The sequence below is a fragment of the Anastrepha ludens genome, chromosome 3 (assembly GCF_028408465.1).
Source record: "Anastrepha ludens isolate Willacy chromosome 3, idAnaLude1.1, whole genome shotgun sequence".
Taxonomy (NCBI): Eukaryota; Metazoa; Arthropoda; class Insecta; order Diptera; family Tephritidae; genus Anastrepha; species Anastrepha ludens.
In genome coordinates, this window is record NC_071499.1 from 105261402 (window position 1) to 105278571 (window position 17170).

Here is a 17170-nt window from a genome sequence, read left to right on the forward strand (position 1 = left end):
ACGTCTACTACAGCTGCCATGTAAAGGAGCGCAAATTCGGTGTCGGATTTGTTGTGGGAGAGACTTCGTCGCCAAGTACTGTCGTTCACTCCGGTGGACGAGCGTCTCGCAACAATCCGCATCAAAGCCAGATTTTTCAACATATCGCTAATTTGCGCCCACGCCCCGACGGAAGAGAAGGACGATGCGACCAAAGATTCCTTCTATGAGCGCTTGGAACGTTCCTATGAGCGCTGCCCCCGCCACGACATAAAAATCGTGCTTGGCGACTTCAGCGCCAGGGAGGGCAAGGAGGGAATTTTTGGTCCCACAGTCGGAAAATTCAGCCTGCACAACGAAACATCCGGTAACGGACAGAGGCTGATCGACTTCGCCGGGGCCCGAAACATGGTAGTCTGCAGCACCAGATTCCAGCATAAAAAGATACACCAAGCTACCTGGCTGTCTCCTGATCGGAAAACGCGAAACCAGATCGATCATGTTGTGATAGATGGAAGACACGCTTCTAGTGTATTAGATGTACGCACGATCCGAGGACCCAACATCGACTCGGATCATTACCTTGTTGCAGCCAAGCTGCGCACCCGCCTCTGTGCAGCAAAAAACGTACATCTACCTGCGCAAAGAATGTTCGACATCGAAAAGCTGCAATCACAACAGACAGCCAGAAGATTCGCCACTCGACTCTCACTCCTGCTCTCGGAGAGCACTGCCCAACAAACCGGCATGCGCGAGCAATGGAGCAACATTTCTCGTTCCCTACGTACCGCCGCCGAAGAAGAAATCGGATTCCGGTGAGCCCGAAAAAACAATTGGTACGACGAGGAATGTCATGCTGCCGCCGAAAGAAAGGATGCCGCCTATAGAGCCACGCTGCGATCGGGCGCAACGCGAGCCATGTGGGATCGCTACAGAGAGCTGAAAAAGGAAGAGAGACGTATTATCCGACAGAAGAAACGAGAGGCCGAAATACGTGAGTGCGAGGAGCTTGAGATGCTGGCCAATAGGAACAACGCCCGAAAATTTTACCAGAAAGTTCGGCGGCTTACAGAAGGTTTTAAGACCGTGGCGTTGTCCTGTAAGAACAAAGACGGTGATCTGGTGACTGACGTACAGAGCAATCTTAAATTATGGAGGGATACTTCTCGAACCTGTTAAACGGTGACAGCTGCGCATGTCATAGAGAATGTGAAGATCCCGATACCCCAATCGTTGACGACGGAATTGTCGTTCCGTTACCCGACCATGACGAGGTGAGAATAGCAATATCACGGCTAAAGAACAACAAAGCCGCGGGCGCCGACGGACTGCCGGCTGAGCTATTCAAACATGGCGGCGAGGAGCTGGTAAGGTGCATGCATCAGCTCCTATGCAGAATATGGTCGGATGAAAGCATGCCTGCCGATTGGAATTTAAGTGTGCTCTGCCCAATCCATAAGAAGGGCGATCCTGCAATTTGTGCCAATTACCGTGGGATTAGTCTTCTAAATATCGCCTATAAGGTTCTAGCGAGCGTATTGTGTGAAAGGCTGAAGCCCACCGTCAACCAACTGATTGGACCTTATCAGTGTGGCTTCAGACCTGGAAAGTCTACCATAGACCAAATATTCACAATACGCCAAATCTTGGAAAAGACCCATGAAAGGAGAATCGACACACACCATCTTTTCGTCGACTTCAAAGCTGCATTCGACAGTACGGAAAGGAGTTACCTGTATGCCGCGATGTCTGAATTTGGTATCCCCGCAAAACTAATACGGCTATGTAAGATGACGTTGCTCAACACCAGCAGCGCCGTCAGAATTGGGAAGGACCTCTCCGAGCCGTTTGATACCAAACGAGGTTTCAGACAGGGTGACTCGCTGTCGTGTGACTTCTTTAACCTGATGTTGGAGAGCATCGTACGAGCCGCAGAACTTAGTCGCTCAGGCACAATTTTTTATAAGAGCGTACAATTGCTGGCGTACGCCGATGATATTGACATCATCGGCCTTAACAACCGCGCTGTTAGTTCTGCCTTCTCCAAACTGGATAAAGAGGCAAAGCGAATGGGTTTGGTGGTGAACGAGGACAAAACGAAGTACCTCCTGTCTTCAAACAAACAGTCGGCGCACTCGCGTATCGGCACCCACGTCACTGTTGACAGTTATAATTTTGAGGTTGTAAAAGACTTCGTGTATTTAGGAACCAGCATTAACACCGATAACAATGTCAGCCTTGAAATCCAACGTAGAATCTCTCTTGCCAACAAGTGCTACTTTGGACTAAGTAGGCAATTGAGCAGTAAAGTCCTCTCTCGTCGAACAAAACTAACACTCTACAAGACTCTCAACATGCCCGTCCTAACGTATGGCGCAGAAGCTTGGACGATGACAACATCCGATGAAGCGACGCTTGGAGTGTTCGAGAGAAAGATTCTGCGTAAGATTTTTGGACCTTTGCACGTTGGCAACGGCGAATATCGTAGACGATGGAACGATGAGCTGTATGAGCTTTACGACGACATAGACATAGCGCAGCGAATAAAGATCCAGCGGCTTCGTTGGCTGGGTCATGTCGTCCGAATGGATACAAACGCTCCGGCTTTGAAAGTATTCGATGCGGTACCAGCTGGTGGTAGCAGAGGAAGAGGGCGGCCTCCTCTGCGTTGGAAAGATCAGGTGGAGAGGGACTTGGCTTCACTTGGAGTGTCCAATTGGCGCCGGTTAGCACGAGACAGAAACGACTGGCGCGCTTTGTTAATCTCGGCCAAAATCGCGTAAGCGGTTATCGCGCCAATTAAGAAGAAGAAGAATATGATTTGTTTCCATTAAATGACAAAGTGAATAGTGAACATTTTCTGTTAGAAAAAATTGCTCATTGCTGCAATTCAGCTCGGTACCGAAAGTCGATGCTGCTTGCAAGTGAGAAGTGCCGAGTACTTCATTTTTTATATTACAATGTACGATTATCTAACTATGAGTGTTAAAAAGTTACTGTAGAAGTATATTTTTATTTTGTTATTTTTACAAGCATAGTTAAGAATACATATGTTATGATCTTTTTTTGCTTTTAATCAATAAAAATACCGTGGTATTATGAAAGCATATCTTGTTTCTTACCTGGCTCGTTGAAGCCTGATTCACAATATTCACAAATTTTTCAAAGTTTTCCTCCATTATTTTATAAAACAATTTGCTTTTTTCTACATTAAAATGCAAGAACAGCACATCATTCACAAATGTTGGATGGAGATCATCGTCTCTGCTTTCACATTTAAAAATTAGGGGTATTGCTTTCTCTATTATGGCTTTGCAAGCTTCAGCCGTAGCTGGGACTGCGAATATTTTGCAACAGATTCTGTACAATAAGGGAAATTGTGGCTTATACACATCCCACCAATTAAGTGGATTGAAACTATCATGATCTGTGACATTGGTGTCCTCATACGCTCGTATTTCGTTATTTATCTTTTCCTCGGCATTATCCATCCCTTCGTATGGTATCACAAAATCGGCAAAAGCTGCAGGATCAACTAAATTTGTTTCTTGAATATCTCTTACAGTGAGCATATTTAGGAATCCTAATATCAACTGTTCATGTTCGGCTTGCAGTGTTGCGTATACCAAACTTGCTACGGAAGGTTCTTCGTCTACATATCTTTGCATAATCCGTTTGCATTCAGCTCGTACCAACTCTTTATCGTTTGGACTGAGCATAATTAGTTCTCTGAGAGCAGGGAATAGATACAAAGCGATTTTGTGGTGTATTGTCATATTGCTCAGAAAAAATGTTCCCAAGACCTCTAGCAAATTTTCTTTAAATTTCTTTATTATATCCGAATTATTTAAGGTATTGGCATAAAGCCGCTCTAAGACTTTTACATGAATTACTGCCAAATGAATCGTCGGAATGTAACCACAATCCAGGTCTTTAGTTGGCAACTCGTAAACGTTATAAATTTTTAGTAATCCAATAATGTTTTGCAAGTTTAGATTTTCAATTATGCGTGACTCTTCGCCCTCGTGTCCCTTACTTATTTCAAGTGCTTCATTCCAGTAATCGGCTAGTGAAGAAAGAATACGGAAATCTGTCTCCCATCGTTGGGAAACAAATTGATCGGAGATGGTAAATAAATCACTAACACTTGTTAAGAAATTGTAAAGTTTTGTACACGTCTCCAACAGTTCTCCGATTTCGGGAGTTCTAAATATGGCCTCATCCATCGCGCTTTGTAGTAGATAGTTTAGGCAGTAAATTCGATTGTTCGACTTAAAGGCTTCCATCATGATTTCGCCCTTGTCAGTGACAATAATAGCCTTGTCGTCAAGTGCGCAATCAAATTTTTTCAAGATTTCTTCAGCTGCGGATTTAATGTCGTCACCTTTAAAAGGAAGAACCAGTATCAAAATGTTTAATTGGTAGATGTTTGAGAGATTTGGGAATAAGTGAAGACACTTCAAATGAACACAAAAAAAAAATTAATAATAAGTAAATAAATAAATAAACAAAGTAACTAATACTTAAACTGCATTTCTAACCAATTCAAATTATTGTGGAGCTATCAGGTATAAGATACGAGGGGTGCCTTTTATATGTCGGGATTAGGGAACAAAAACAAATTTTAATCATAGAAAATCACTTTATTGTTTTTCAAAATTTTCTCCATGAAGATCTATACACTTTTGCATGCGTTTGAACCAATTGTCGAAGCACTTTTGCCACTCTGAATGAGGTACCTCCAAAACATGCATTCTGAATACCGCAACTGCTTCTTCAAGTGTCGAAAAACGTTGACCTCTCAGTTTGTTTTTTACGTACGGGAATAAAAAGAAGTAATTCGGTGCCAAGTCAGGACTACTCGTATGCGGCGGATGACCCATTAATTCGATGTTTTGGGTGCTCAAAAATGCAGTTGTTTGAGCCGATGTGTGAGAGCTATTGGTTTTCCTAATTTCTTGGAAGACAACTGGCAAACAAATGGTTGTGTACCACTCAGAATTCACTGTTCTGCGTTGTTCCAGTGGTACGGTTGCGACATGTCCAGTTTTACCGAAAAAACCATTTGCTTGGAAGTGCTTCGTGCGCGAACAACTTTTGTTAGATTTGGCTCATCTTGAAACACCCATACAGTCGACTGCTGTTTACTTTCGGGCTCATACGCGTAAATCCATGATTCATCACCTGTCACAATGTCATAGACGTGTTTCGAAGCCCCGCGATCGTATTTTTTGAGCATTTCCTTCGACCAATCGACACGAGCCTTTTTTGAGCGATTGACAAATCATGTGGGATCCAACGCGAACAAATTTTTTTGACAGTCAAATGTTTATGCAATATTGAATGTATGCTGGTCCCACTAATGCCTAAGATTGTCTCAATCTCACGATAGGTCACATGACGATCTTGCAATATCAGTTCGCGCACAGCATCAATGGTTTTCGGAACAACAACTGATTTTAGACGACCTTCACGAAATTCGTCTTGGAGTGAACTACGACCACGATTGAATTCACCATACCATCGATAAACACTGGTCCTTGATGGAGCTTCATCGCCAAAAAATGAATTAAGTTCATCCATGCAATGTTGCTGAGTTAATCCACGTCGAAAGTTGTAAAAAATAATCGCACGAAAATGTTCACGGTTTAATTCCATTTTTGGACCGAGATGAATCTTTTAAGTTATGTAGTATGTTGTATGCCTAATAAGCATATGCCCACAGTATTGTAGAGTATACAATACATCAAGTGGTCATATGCCATACTCACAACATAGCGACACTTTGTTGCTATGTTTATACAATCAAATATATAAGTGCAGCAATATGATCCGTCACTTATGCGGACTGGCCTGCAGCGTGGGATCTGCAGTGCAAGCACTTTGACGCTTCGACCGTTCGGTCCCAGCGCATTATATATATGCCTTCTGCATGTATATACAATAGCATACATACATACATGCATACTACGCTCTCCCGTTCTGTCGCTGCTCTCAGCGGCAGAACTCTATGTATAAGCAGCATGTATTTAGCCTAAGTAATTTTTGAAATAAAAGATTGGATCCAGTTCCATATCAAAAGACAAAGAGTAAACGTGTTTAAAGATAACGAACCACCTTTTTTCCTACATGGCGACCGTGACAAGTTTTTAGTTTTCGTTTAAAACGTTCGCGCGCCAACATACAACAAAATTAAATTTCAACCAAATGATTTGGCCAAAATACTTAAAGTGCCCAAAGTCGTAGTGGGAGGTGTGAAGCAAAGTGGACAACAACAGCTACAACAACAACAACACACAAAAAAAAAACGGGGACGCCAGTCAGCGACAGACGACGGCGATGGAGGGATAGCTGTGGATGTCAAAATTAGTATCTGAGTGAGTAGAGTGTAGATGGATAGGAATAAGAAACAAAAAAAGCGCGGCGGAATAAAACAAAAACTGAGGTCGGAAATTGACCGTCTCAGCAAAGAGTTGAGCAATCAAGCCAACCCGCCAGCATGGAACGATTCTGTTTCCATGCATGAAAAGCGCTCGTTTCACGAAGCACAACTAGTGCAATTGATAAATAAAAACAAAAATCCATCTATCACCTACCACCAGATTAAAAATTTGAAAAAGAAAATAATACCTCCACTACCAACAGCTATCCCAGAATACAAGCGACAGTGCCCGGATGACTGCGAGGGACCGCTGGACAGCCCATTCTGCAACTACACGTGCAAACATTGCACAGCAGCCTGTGCGACCAGCACCGGCACCGCCTAGCGTTACAAGCTAGGCCAAGGACAAGGACACCACCGAGGACCGACAGCGCTCCCAAGTACGCACACCAATATATTTTAATTTTCATATATTATTATAATAAAAAAAAATACATTGTAATCGCCCGATTAGAGTACATGTCGGAAGGCTGTACAAAATATAGGCAGGAAACATTGTAAATTCACCTGCGAGTGAATAAAATAATAACAAAAATTTTTTAAAGTAAAAATATATATAAAAATATATTTGTAAAAACAGCAAATATAAGTAATGAAAAAAAATTGATTGAAAAACAAAAAAAAAAGGGATTAATAAATTGTATATTATATATATATATATAGAAGAAACGAAATGACAAATCCATGACTAAAACAAAAAAAAAATTTTAAAGAAGACAAATAGATATTTTAAAAATGGGAGGAAAAACTTCCAAAGTTGAGGATAACACAGCCAATGTGCTGAATGTTATATCAGTTGTCGATACAACCAATCATTTAGACATTCAAATTGTTCTTCTTGCTTTAATAGTAGCAATTTCAGCAGCAAATTTATTAATCAAAATTTACTTAATGTACAAACGTACTTTAAAAAAACGATATCTAAGCCGTGCAAACGACTTAGATAAAGTCTAAAATTCATTTTACTGATTTAATTTTTTTTTCCAAATTCAAAATATATTAATTCATTGCTGTCAACAATAGTTTTGGTAAAGTTGTATCGCTAAGAGTGATGGAATGGAAAGAATTAGCAAAACAAATTAATTCAATTAAGGAAAAATTTGAAAAATCTTATAAATGTATTAACAAAGATACAACAATAAGTGTAAATACGCTAATCCACCATACAACCATTCTAGTAGCTGAATATAACAATATCAGTCAATTAGCATCCTCTTACAAATACAAGATATCAAGTTTACATGTAGATCAATGTCTTCAAATATTACGCTCATTACAAACAAGATTGGAAAATGTAAGTGTAAGACACAAAATTACCTTACAAATACCAACAAATCCCTACTATCAAATTGAGTTTGACCCAAATCAATTCCAAAATTTGGACAAATCAAAACCAATAATTGAAGTAGAGGGTAAAGCGGAAAGCGACATTGATACACTTGAAGAAAGCGAAACAACAATAGCAATGGCACAAACAATTGTGGAATTCCTTAAGCTAGCCTCATCACTCATACCTGAGTTTGATGGAAAGGCCGAAAACCTACAAAGTTTCATAGATGCGCTGAATCTAGTAGATTCCCTTAAAGGCACACATGAAGCAGCAGCTATAAGTCTAATAAAGACAAAGCTCAAAGGCCATGCTAGAAACTTGATTAGTAATGAAGACACAGTAGCTGCAATAGTTGCGCAACTGTCAAAATTAGTGAAAGGAGAATCGGTAGAAGTATTATCTGCCAAACTTCTAAATCTGCAACAAAAAAGTAAAACAGCTAATCAGTATACCCAGGAGGTAGAAAAATTAACTAAATCTCTTGAGGGAGCTTATATCAGTGATGGATTGTCACCTGAATTAGCCACTAAATACAGCACAACGCTTGCTGTCAAGGCCATGACACAGAACTGCGCTTTAGATAAGGTAAAACTTATCATGCAGGCAGGCACATTCAATAATATGAATGATGTCATATCCAAGTTTGTGAACAGCTGTACCGAAGCAACAGGACAGTCAAATACTGTACTGCACTTCCAACAGCGCCAAAATGGATATTATCGAGGTAACCGAGGTAATTACCGAGGAAGAGGTAATTACCAAAACAACGGTTATAATAATAACAATAACAGATATAACAATAGAGGAGGTCGAGGTAATAACAGAGGTAGAAATTATTCTAACAGAGGCAACGACCAAAACAGAAATAATTATAATAACAATAATGTCCGAGTTGCCCAAAATACTTCGGGAAACTCCCAGACACCTCCAGATACACAAAATTAAATAATAAAATATATACTGTTAACTTAAGTCTCAACAATTTCGTATCATTCAAAAATGTTGCAACAAATAAAAAGATAACATTTTTGATTGATACAGGTGCAGACATTTCAATTATAAAAGAAAATTCTGATGTCTTTCATGACATCCAAATCAATAGAATTATAGACATTCGAGGCATAGGAGAAGGAGTAATAAACTCCAAAGGACTAGTCTCGATGGAATTACAAACAGACAAATACATTATTCCATACAAATTTCATCTACTTCATTCAGATTTCGCAATCCCCTGCGATGGAATAATAGGATTAGATTTCATAAAAAGATTTAATTGCCAATTAGATTACAATAGTTCAGAGGATTGGTTTATAATTAGACCGCAAAACCTAACGTATCCTGTCTACGTCCCAATAACATTTAGTTCTGGTACTAACTCGACACTTCTACCAGCAAGATCCCAAGTGATACGCAAAATAGAGTTGTCTTCAGCAGAAGAAAACATTTTAATTCCAAAACAGGAAATTAAACCGGGTGTTTATGTTGCAAACACTATTGCAACAGCCCAAAATACTTTTGTCCGATTCTTAAATACCACAGGTACATGCCAAGTAGTAGGCATTAACAACTTAAAATTTGAATCACTTTCGAACTACGATTTAGTTCGAAATCCAAAAGAAAAAAGAAAGGAGTCTGTAATTAATAAATTAAAGAAAAATTTTCCAGTTTTGTTTAAGAAACAACTTGAAGAAATATGCACCCAGTATAGTGATGTGTTCGGACTTGAAACCGAAACAATCACAACAAACAATTTTTATAAGCAAAAATTGAGACTTAAGGATGATGAGCCAGTATACGTAAAAAATTATCGATGTCCGCATAGCCAAATAGAAGAAATCCAGCATCAAGTTGGAAAATTAATTGAACAAAATATTGTTGAACCGTCTGTCTCACCATACAATAGCCCACTTTTGTTAGTCCCAAAGAAAGCTCTTCCAGGCTCTAAAGAGAAAAAATGGCGATTAGTAATTGATTATCGCCAAATAAATAAAAAATTGCTGTCAGATAAATTTCCACTCCCCAGAATTGACGATATTCTCGATCAATTGGGTAGAGCTAAATATTTTTCATGCCTTGACTTAATGTCAGGTTTCCACCAAATTGAACTTGAGGAAAACTCAAGAAACATAACGTCTTTTTCAACAAGCAATGGTTCATATCGCTTCACGCGATTACCATTTGGTTTAAAAATAGCGCCTAACTCATTTCAGAGAATGATGACAATAGCATTCTCAGGCCTAGAGCCTTCACAAGCATTCCTTTATATGGATGATTTAATCGTCATTGGCTGTTCTGAACAACATATGATTATAAATTTAACAGATGTTTTTAAACTTTGTAGAAAAAACAATCTAAAATTGCATCCAGAAAAATGTTCATTTTTCATGCACGAGGTGACGTTTTTAGGTCACAGATGCACAGATAAAGGAATCCTACCAGATGACAAAAAATTTGATGTTATCAATAATTATCCTGTCCCTACGGACGCAGATAGCGCTAGAAGATTCGTTGCATTTTGCAATTATTACCGACGTTTCATTAAAAACTTCGCCGATTATTCACGGCACATAACTAGATTATGTAAAAAGAACGTTCCTTTCGAATGGACTGCGGAATGCCAAAATGCATTCCAGTACTTAAAAAATAAACTTGTTCAACCAAATTTATTACAGTACCCAGATTTTAGCAAAGAATTTTGCATAATCACAGATGCAAGCAAACAAGCATGTGGACCAGTTTTAACTCAAAACTATAATGGACTCCAACTCCCAGTCGCATATGCATCTAGAGCATTCACTAAAGGTGAAAGCAATAAGAGTACTACAGAACAAGAACTAGCAGCAATACATTGGGCAATAACACATTTTCGACCATATATATATGGCAAACATTTTAAAGTTAGAACTGATCACAGACCTTTAACATATTTATTTTCTATGGTAAATCCAAGTTCAAAGCTAACACGCATGCGACTCGAATTGGAAGAGTATGATTTTACAGTAGAGTATCTGAGAGGGAAAGATAATTTCGTGGCAGACGCCTTATCAAGGATAACAATATCCGAACTAATTGACATGAACCGAAAAGTCCTGAAAGTCACTACCAGGCAACAATATAGACAGAAAAATTCCTGCGCAGGAAATGTACAAGTAGATTTGCCTACGCAAACTCTTGACAACGCTTCTAAGCCCAACGTATATGAAGTCATTTGTAATGACGAAGTACGAAAAGTAGTGGCCTTGCTAATAAAAAATCAGATATGTTTTTTGAAACGTGGAAGAACAATTATAGCAAGAATTGATGTTAGCGATCTGTACACTAATGGAAAACTTGACTTAGGTCAGTTCTTCCAAAGGCTTGAAATGCAAGCCGGTATACTTAAGATTAACCAACTCAAAGTGGCACCGAGCGAAAAGATCTTTGAATTAGTTTCAATTGAATCTTTTAAAAATATGGGCAATAAAATTCTGAATATTTTAAGAGTAGCGCTACTCAAGCCGGTGACCCTAATAGATAAAGAAAAAGATCAAGAAGCTAAATTCTAAATTTCATGACGATCCAATTCAAGGAGGTCATAATGGCATTACAAGAACGCTAGCTAAAATAAAAAGACATTACTACTGGAAAAACATGACTCGTTATGTCAAAGAGTACGTACGTAAATGTCCAAAATGCCAAAAATCCAAAACAACAAAACATATAAAGACCCCATTGACATTAACTGAAACACCAATTATAGCTTTTGATAGGGTAATTGTAGATACTATAGGTCCATTACCACTATCAGAGAATGGCAATGAATATGCAGTTACGCTAATATGCGATCTAACAAAGTATTTAGTAACCATTCCAATTTCAAACAAAAGTGCAACAACTGTTGCCAAAGCTATATTTGAAAACTTGATTCTAAAGTACGGTCCAATGAAGACGTTCATTACGGACATGGGAACAGAATATAAGAATTCAATAATAAATGATTTGTGCAAATATTTAAAGATAGATGACATAACGTCTACCGCACATCATCACCAGACTTTAGGAACAGTAGAACGAAGTCATAGAACATTTAATGAATACGTTCGTTCTTACATATCAACAGACAAAACCGATTGGGATGTTTGGATACAATATTTTACATACTGTTTCAACACAACACCCTCGGTAACACACGGCTATTGTCCATACGAACTAGTATTTGGAAGATTACCAAGACAGTTCACAGATTTTAATAATACAACTAGAATAGAACCATTATATAATGAAGAGGATTACGCTAAAGAAATTAAGTTTAGATTAGAAATAGCATATAAAAGAGCAAGAATAGCACTAGAGAATAGTAAAGCCAGAAATAAAAAATTTTATGACAATAAAATATCAGATGTAAGCAAAGAAATAGGAAATAAAGTTTGGTTAAAAAATGAAGCAGGACACAAACTAGATTCTTCATATATAGGACCATTTGAGGTCATAGATATAGATAATAAAGATAATATAACAATAAGAAATAACAAAAATAAAGAACAGAAAGTTCATAAAGATAGGTTAAAATTGTTTAATAAATAAATAAAGACAAGAAAAAGGTCTGATCAACCAAAAAAAAAAAAAAACAAAAAAAAAAAAAAATTAAATAAAAAAAAAAAAGAAAATATATATATATATACAAATAATATTTCCACTAATTTATAATACTATATTAAATAAAATTAAAAATGTACATACATATATATACAAAAACGTTATATATAAATAAAAAGATTTGAAAAAAAAAATTATAATAAAAATACATTAAATATATATATATAATTAACAATACATATAATTATAAAATTAAATAACTCCATAATATTACGTTATTTTTTTAAAAAGGGAGGTGTAGTATGTTGTATGCCTAATAAGCATATGCCCACAGTATTGTAGAGTATACAATACATCAAGTGGTCATATGCCATACTCACAACATAGCGACACTTTGTTGCTATGTTTATACAATCAAATATATAAGTGCAGCAATATGATCCGTCACTTATGCGGACTGGCCTGCAGCGTGGGATCTGCAGTGCAAGCACTTTGACGCTTCGACCGTTCGGTCCCAGCGCATTATATATATGCCTTCTGCATGTATATACAATAGCATACATACATACATGCATACTACGCTCTCCCGTTCTGTCGCTGCTCTCAGCGGCAGAACTCTATGTATAAGCAGCATGTATTTAGCCTAAGTAATTTTTGAAATAAAAGATTGGATCCAGTTCCATATCAAAAGACAAAGAGTAAACGTGTTTAAAGATAACGAACCACCTTTTTTCCTACATGGCGACCGTGACAAGTTTTTAGTTTTCGTTTAAAACGTTCGCGCGCCAACATACAACAAAATTAAATTTCAACCAAATGATTTGGCCAAAATACTTAAAGTGCCCAAAGTCGTAGTGGGAGGTGTGAAGCAAAGTGGACAACAACAGCTACAACAACAACAACACACAAAAAAAAAACGGGGACGCCAGTCAGCGACAGACGACGGCGATGGAGGGATAGCTGTGGATGTCAAAATTAGTATCTGAGTGAGTAGAGTGTAGATGGATAGGAATAAGAAACAAAAAAAGCGCGGCGGAATAAAACAAAAACTGAGGTCGGAAATTGACCGTCTCAGCAAAGAGTTGAGCAATCAAGCCAACCCGCCAGCATGGAACGATTCTGTTTCCATGCATGAAAAGCGCTCGTTTCACGAAGCACAACTAGTGCAATTGATAAATAAAAACAAAAATCCATCTATCACCTACCACCAGATTAAAAATTTGAAAAAGAAAATAATACCTCCACTACCAACAGCTATCCCAGAATACAAGCGACAGTGCCCGGATGACTGCGAGGGACCGCTGGACAGCCCATTCTGCAACTACACGTGCAAACATTGCACAGCAGCCTGTGCGACCAGCACCGGCACCGCCTAGCGTTACAAGCTAGGCCAAGGACAAGGACACCACCGAGGACCGACAGCGCTCCCAAGTACGCACACCAATATATTTTAATTTTCATATATTATTATAATAAAAAAAAATACATTGTAATCGCCCGATTAGAGTACATGTCGGAAGGCTGTACAAAATATAGGCAGGAAACATTGTAAATTCACCTGCGAGTGAATAAAATAATAACAAAAATTTTTTAAAGTAAAAATATATATAAAAATATATTTGTAAAAACAGCAAATATAAGTAATGAAAAAAAATTGATTGAAAAACAAAAAAAAAAGGGATTAATAAATTGTATATTATATATATATATATAGAAGAAACGAAATGACAAATCCATGACTAAAACAAAAAAAAAATTTTAAAGAAGACAAATAGATATTTTAAAAATGGGAGGAAAAACTTCCAAAGTTGAGGATAACACAGCCAATGTGCTGAATGTTATATCAGTTGTCGATACAACCAATCATTTAGACATTCAAATTGTTCTTCTTGCTTTAATAGTAGCAATTTCAGCAGCAAATTTATTAATCAAAATTTACTTAATGTACAAACGTACTTTAAAAAAACGATATCTAAGCCGTGCAAACGACTTAGATAAAGTCTAAAATTCATTTTACTGATTTAATTTTTTTTTCCAAATTCAAAATATATTAATTCATTGCTGTCAACAATAGTTTTGGTAAAGTTGTATCGCTAAGAGTGATGGAATGGAAAGAATTAGCAAAACAAATTAATTCAATTAAGGAAAAATTTGAAAAATCTTATAAATGTATTAACAAAGATACAACAATAAGTGTAAATACGCTAATCCACCATACAACCATTCTAGTAGCTGAATATAACAATATCAGTCAATTAGCATCCTCTTACAAATACAAGATATCAAGTTTACATGTAGATCAATGTCTTCAAATATTACGCTCATTACAAACAAGATTGGAAAATGTAAGTGTAAGACACAAAATTACCTTACAAATACCAACAAATCCCTACTATCAAATTGAGTTTGACCCAAATCAATTCCAAAATTTGGACAAATCAAAACCAATAATTGAAGTAGAGGGTAAAGCGGAAAGCGACATTGATACACTTGAAGAAAGCGAAACAACAATAGCAATGGCACAAACAATTGTGGAATTCCTTAAGCTAGCCTCATCACTCATACCTGAGTTTGATGGAAAGGCCGAAAACCTACAAAGTTTCATAGATGCGCTGAATCTAGTAGATTCCCTTAAAGGCACACATGAAGCAGCAGCTATAAGTCTAATAAAGACAAAGCTCAAAGGCCATGCTAGAAACTTGATTAGTAATGAAGACACAGTAGCTGCAATAGTTGCGCAACTGTCAAAATTAGTGAAAGGAGAATCGGTAGAAGTATTATCTGCCAAACTTCTAAATCTGCAACAAAAAAGTAAAACAGCTAATCAGTATACCCAGGAGGTAGAAAAATTAACTAAATCTCTTGAGGGAGCTTATATCAGTGATGGATTGTCACCTGAATTAGCCACTAAATACAGCACAACGCTTGCTGTCAAGGCCATGACACAGAACTGCGCTTTAGATAAGGTAAAACTTATCATGCAGGCAGGCACATTCAATAATATGAATGATGTCATATCCAAGTTTGTGAACAGCTGTACCGAAGCAACAGGACAGTCAAATACTGTACTGCACTTCCAACAGCGCCAAAATGGATATTATCGAGGTAACCGAGGTAATTACCGAGGAAGAGGTAATTACCAAAACAACGGTTATAATAATAACAATAACAGATATAACAATAGAGGAGGTCGAGGTAATAACAGAGGTAGAAATTATTCTAACAGAGGCAACGACCAAAACAGAAATAATTATAATAACAATAATGTCCGAGTTGCCCAAAATACTTCGGGAAACTCCCAGACACCTCCAGATACACAAAATTAAATAATAAAATATATACTGTTAACTTAAGTCTCAACAATTTCGTATCATTCAAAAATGTTGCAACAAATAAAAAGATAACATTTTTGATTGATACAGGTGCAGACATTTCAATTATAAAAGAAAATTCTGATGTCTTTCATGACATCCAAATCAATAGAATTATAGACATTCGAGGCATAGGAGAAGGAGTAATAAACTCCAAAGGACTAGTCTCGATGGAATTACAAACAGACAAATACATTATTCCATACAAATTTCATCTACTTCATTCAGATTTCGCAATCCCCTGCGATGGAATAATAGGATTAGATTTCATAAAAAGATTTAATTGCCAATTAGATTACAATAGTTCAGAGGATTGGTTTATAATTAGACCGCAAAACCTAACGTATCCTGTCTACGTCCCAATAACATTTAGTTCTGGTACTAACTCGACACTTCTACCAGCAAGATCCCAAGTGATACGCAAAATAGAGTTGTCTTCAGCAGAAGAAAACATTTTAATTCCAAAACAGGAAATTAAACCGGGTGTTTATGTTGCAAACACTATTGCAACAGCCCAAAATACTTTTGTCCGATTCTTAAATACCACAGGTACATGCCAAGTAGTAGGCATTAACAACTTAAAATTTGAATCACTTTCGAACTACGATTTAGTTCGAAATCCAAAAGAAAAAAGAAAGGAGTCTGTAATTAATAAATTAAAGAAAAATTTTCCAGTTTTGTTTAAGAAACAACTTGAAGAAATATGCACCCAGTATAGTGATGTGTTCGGACTTGAAACCGAAACAATCACAACAAACAATTTTTATAAGCAAAAATTGAGACTTAAGGATGATGAGCCAGTATACGTAAAAAATTATCGATGTCCGCATAGCCAAATAGAAGAAATCCAGCATCAAGTTGGAAAATTAATTGAACAAAATATTGTTGAACCGTCTGTCTCACCATACAATAGCCCACTTTTGTTAGTCCCAAAGAAAGCTCTTCCAGGCTCTAAAGAGAAAAAATGGCGATTAGTAATTGATTATCGCCAAATAAATAAAAAATTGCTGTCAGATAAATTTCCACTCCCCAGAATTGACGATATTCTCGATCAATTGGGTAGAGCTAAATATTTTTCATGCCTTGACTTAATGTCAGGTTTCCACCAAATTGAACTTGAGGAAAACTCAAGAAACATAACGTCTTTTTCAACAAGCAATGGTTCATATCGCTTCACGCGATTACCATTTGGTTTAAAAATAGCGCCTAACTCATTTCAGAGAATGATGACAATAGCATTCTCAGGCCTAGAGCCTTCACAAGCATTCCTTTATATGGATGATTTAATCGTCATTGGCTGTTCTGAACAACATATGATTATAAATTTAACAGATGTTTTTAAACTTTGTAGAAAAAACAATCTAAAATTGCATCCAGAAAAATGTTCATTTTTCATGCACGAGGTGACGTTTTTAGGTCACAGATGCACAGATAAAGGAATCCTACCAGATGACAAAAAATTTGATGTTATCA

The 17170-nt window shown here is 37.2% G+C and overlaps 1 protein-coding gene across 1 annotated transcript in view; it reads right to left on the reverse strand.

Moving 5' to 3' along the window:
* LOC128858685 (uncharacterized) overlaps positions 1 to 17170 on the reverse strand; it is a 38952-nt gene that overhangs the window by 7149 nt on the left and 14633 nt on the right. The window contains exon 4 of the mRNA XM_054095152.1: positions 3102 to 4363. Coding sequence (XP_053951127.1) covers positions 3102 to 4363 — 1262 coding nt within the window. The remainder of the gene's footprint in view (positions 1 to 3101; positions 4364 to 17170) is intronic.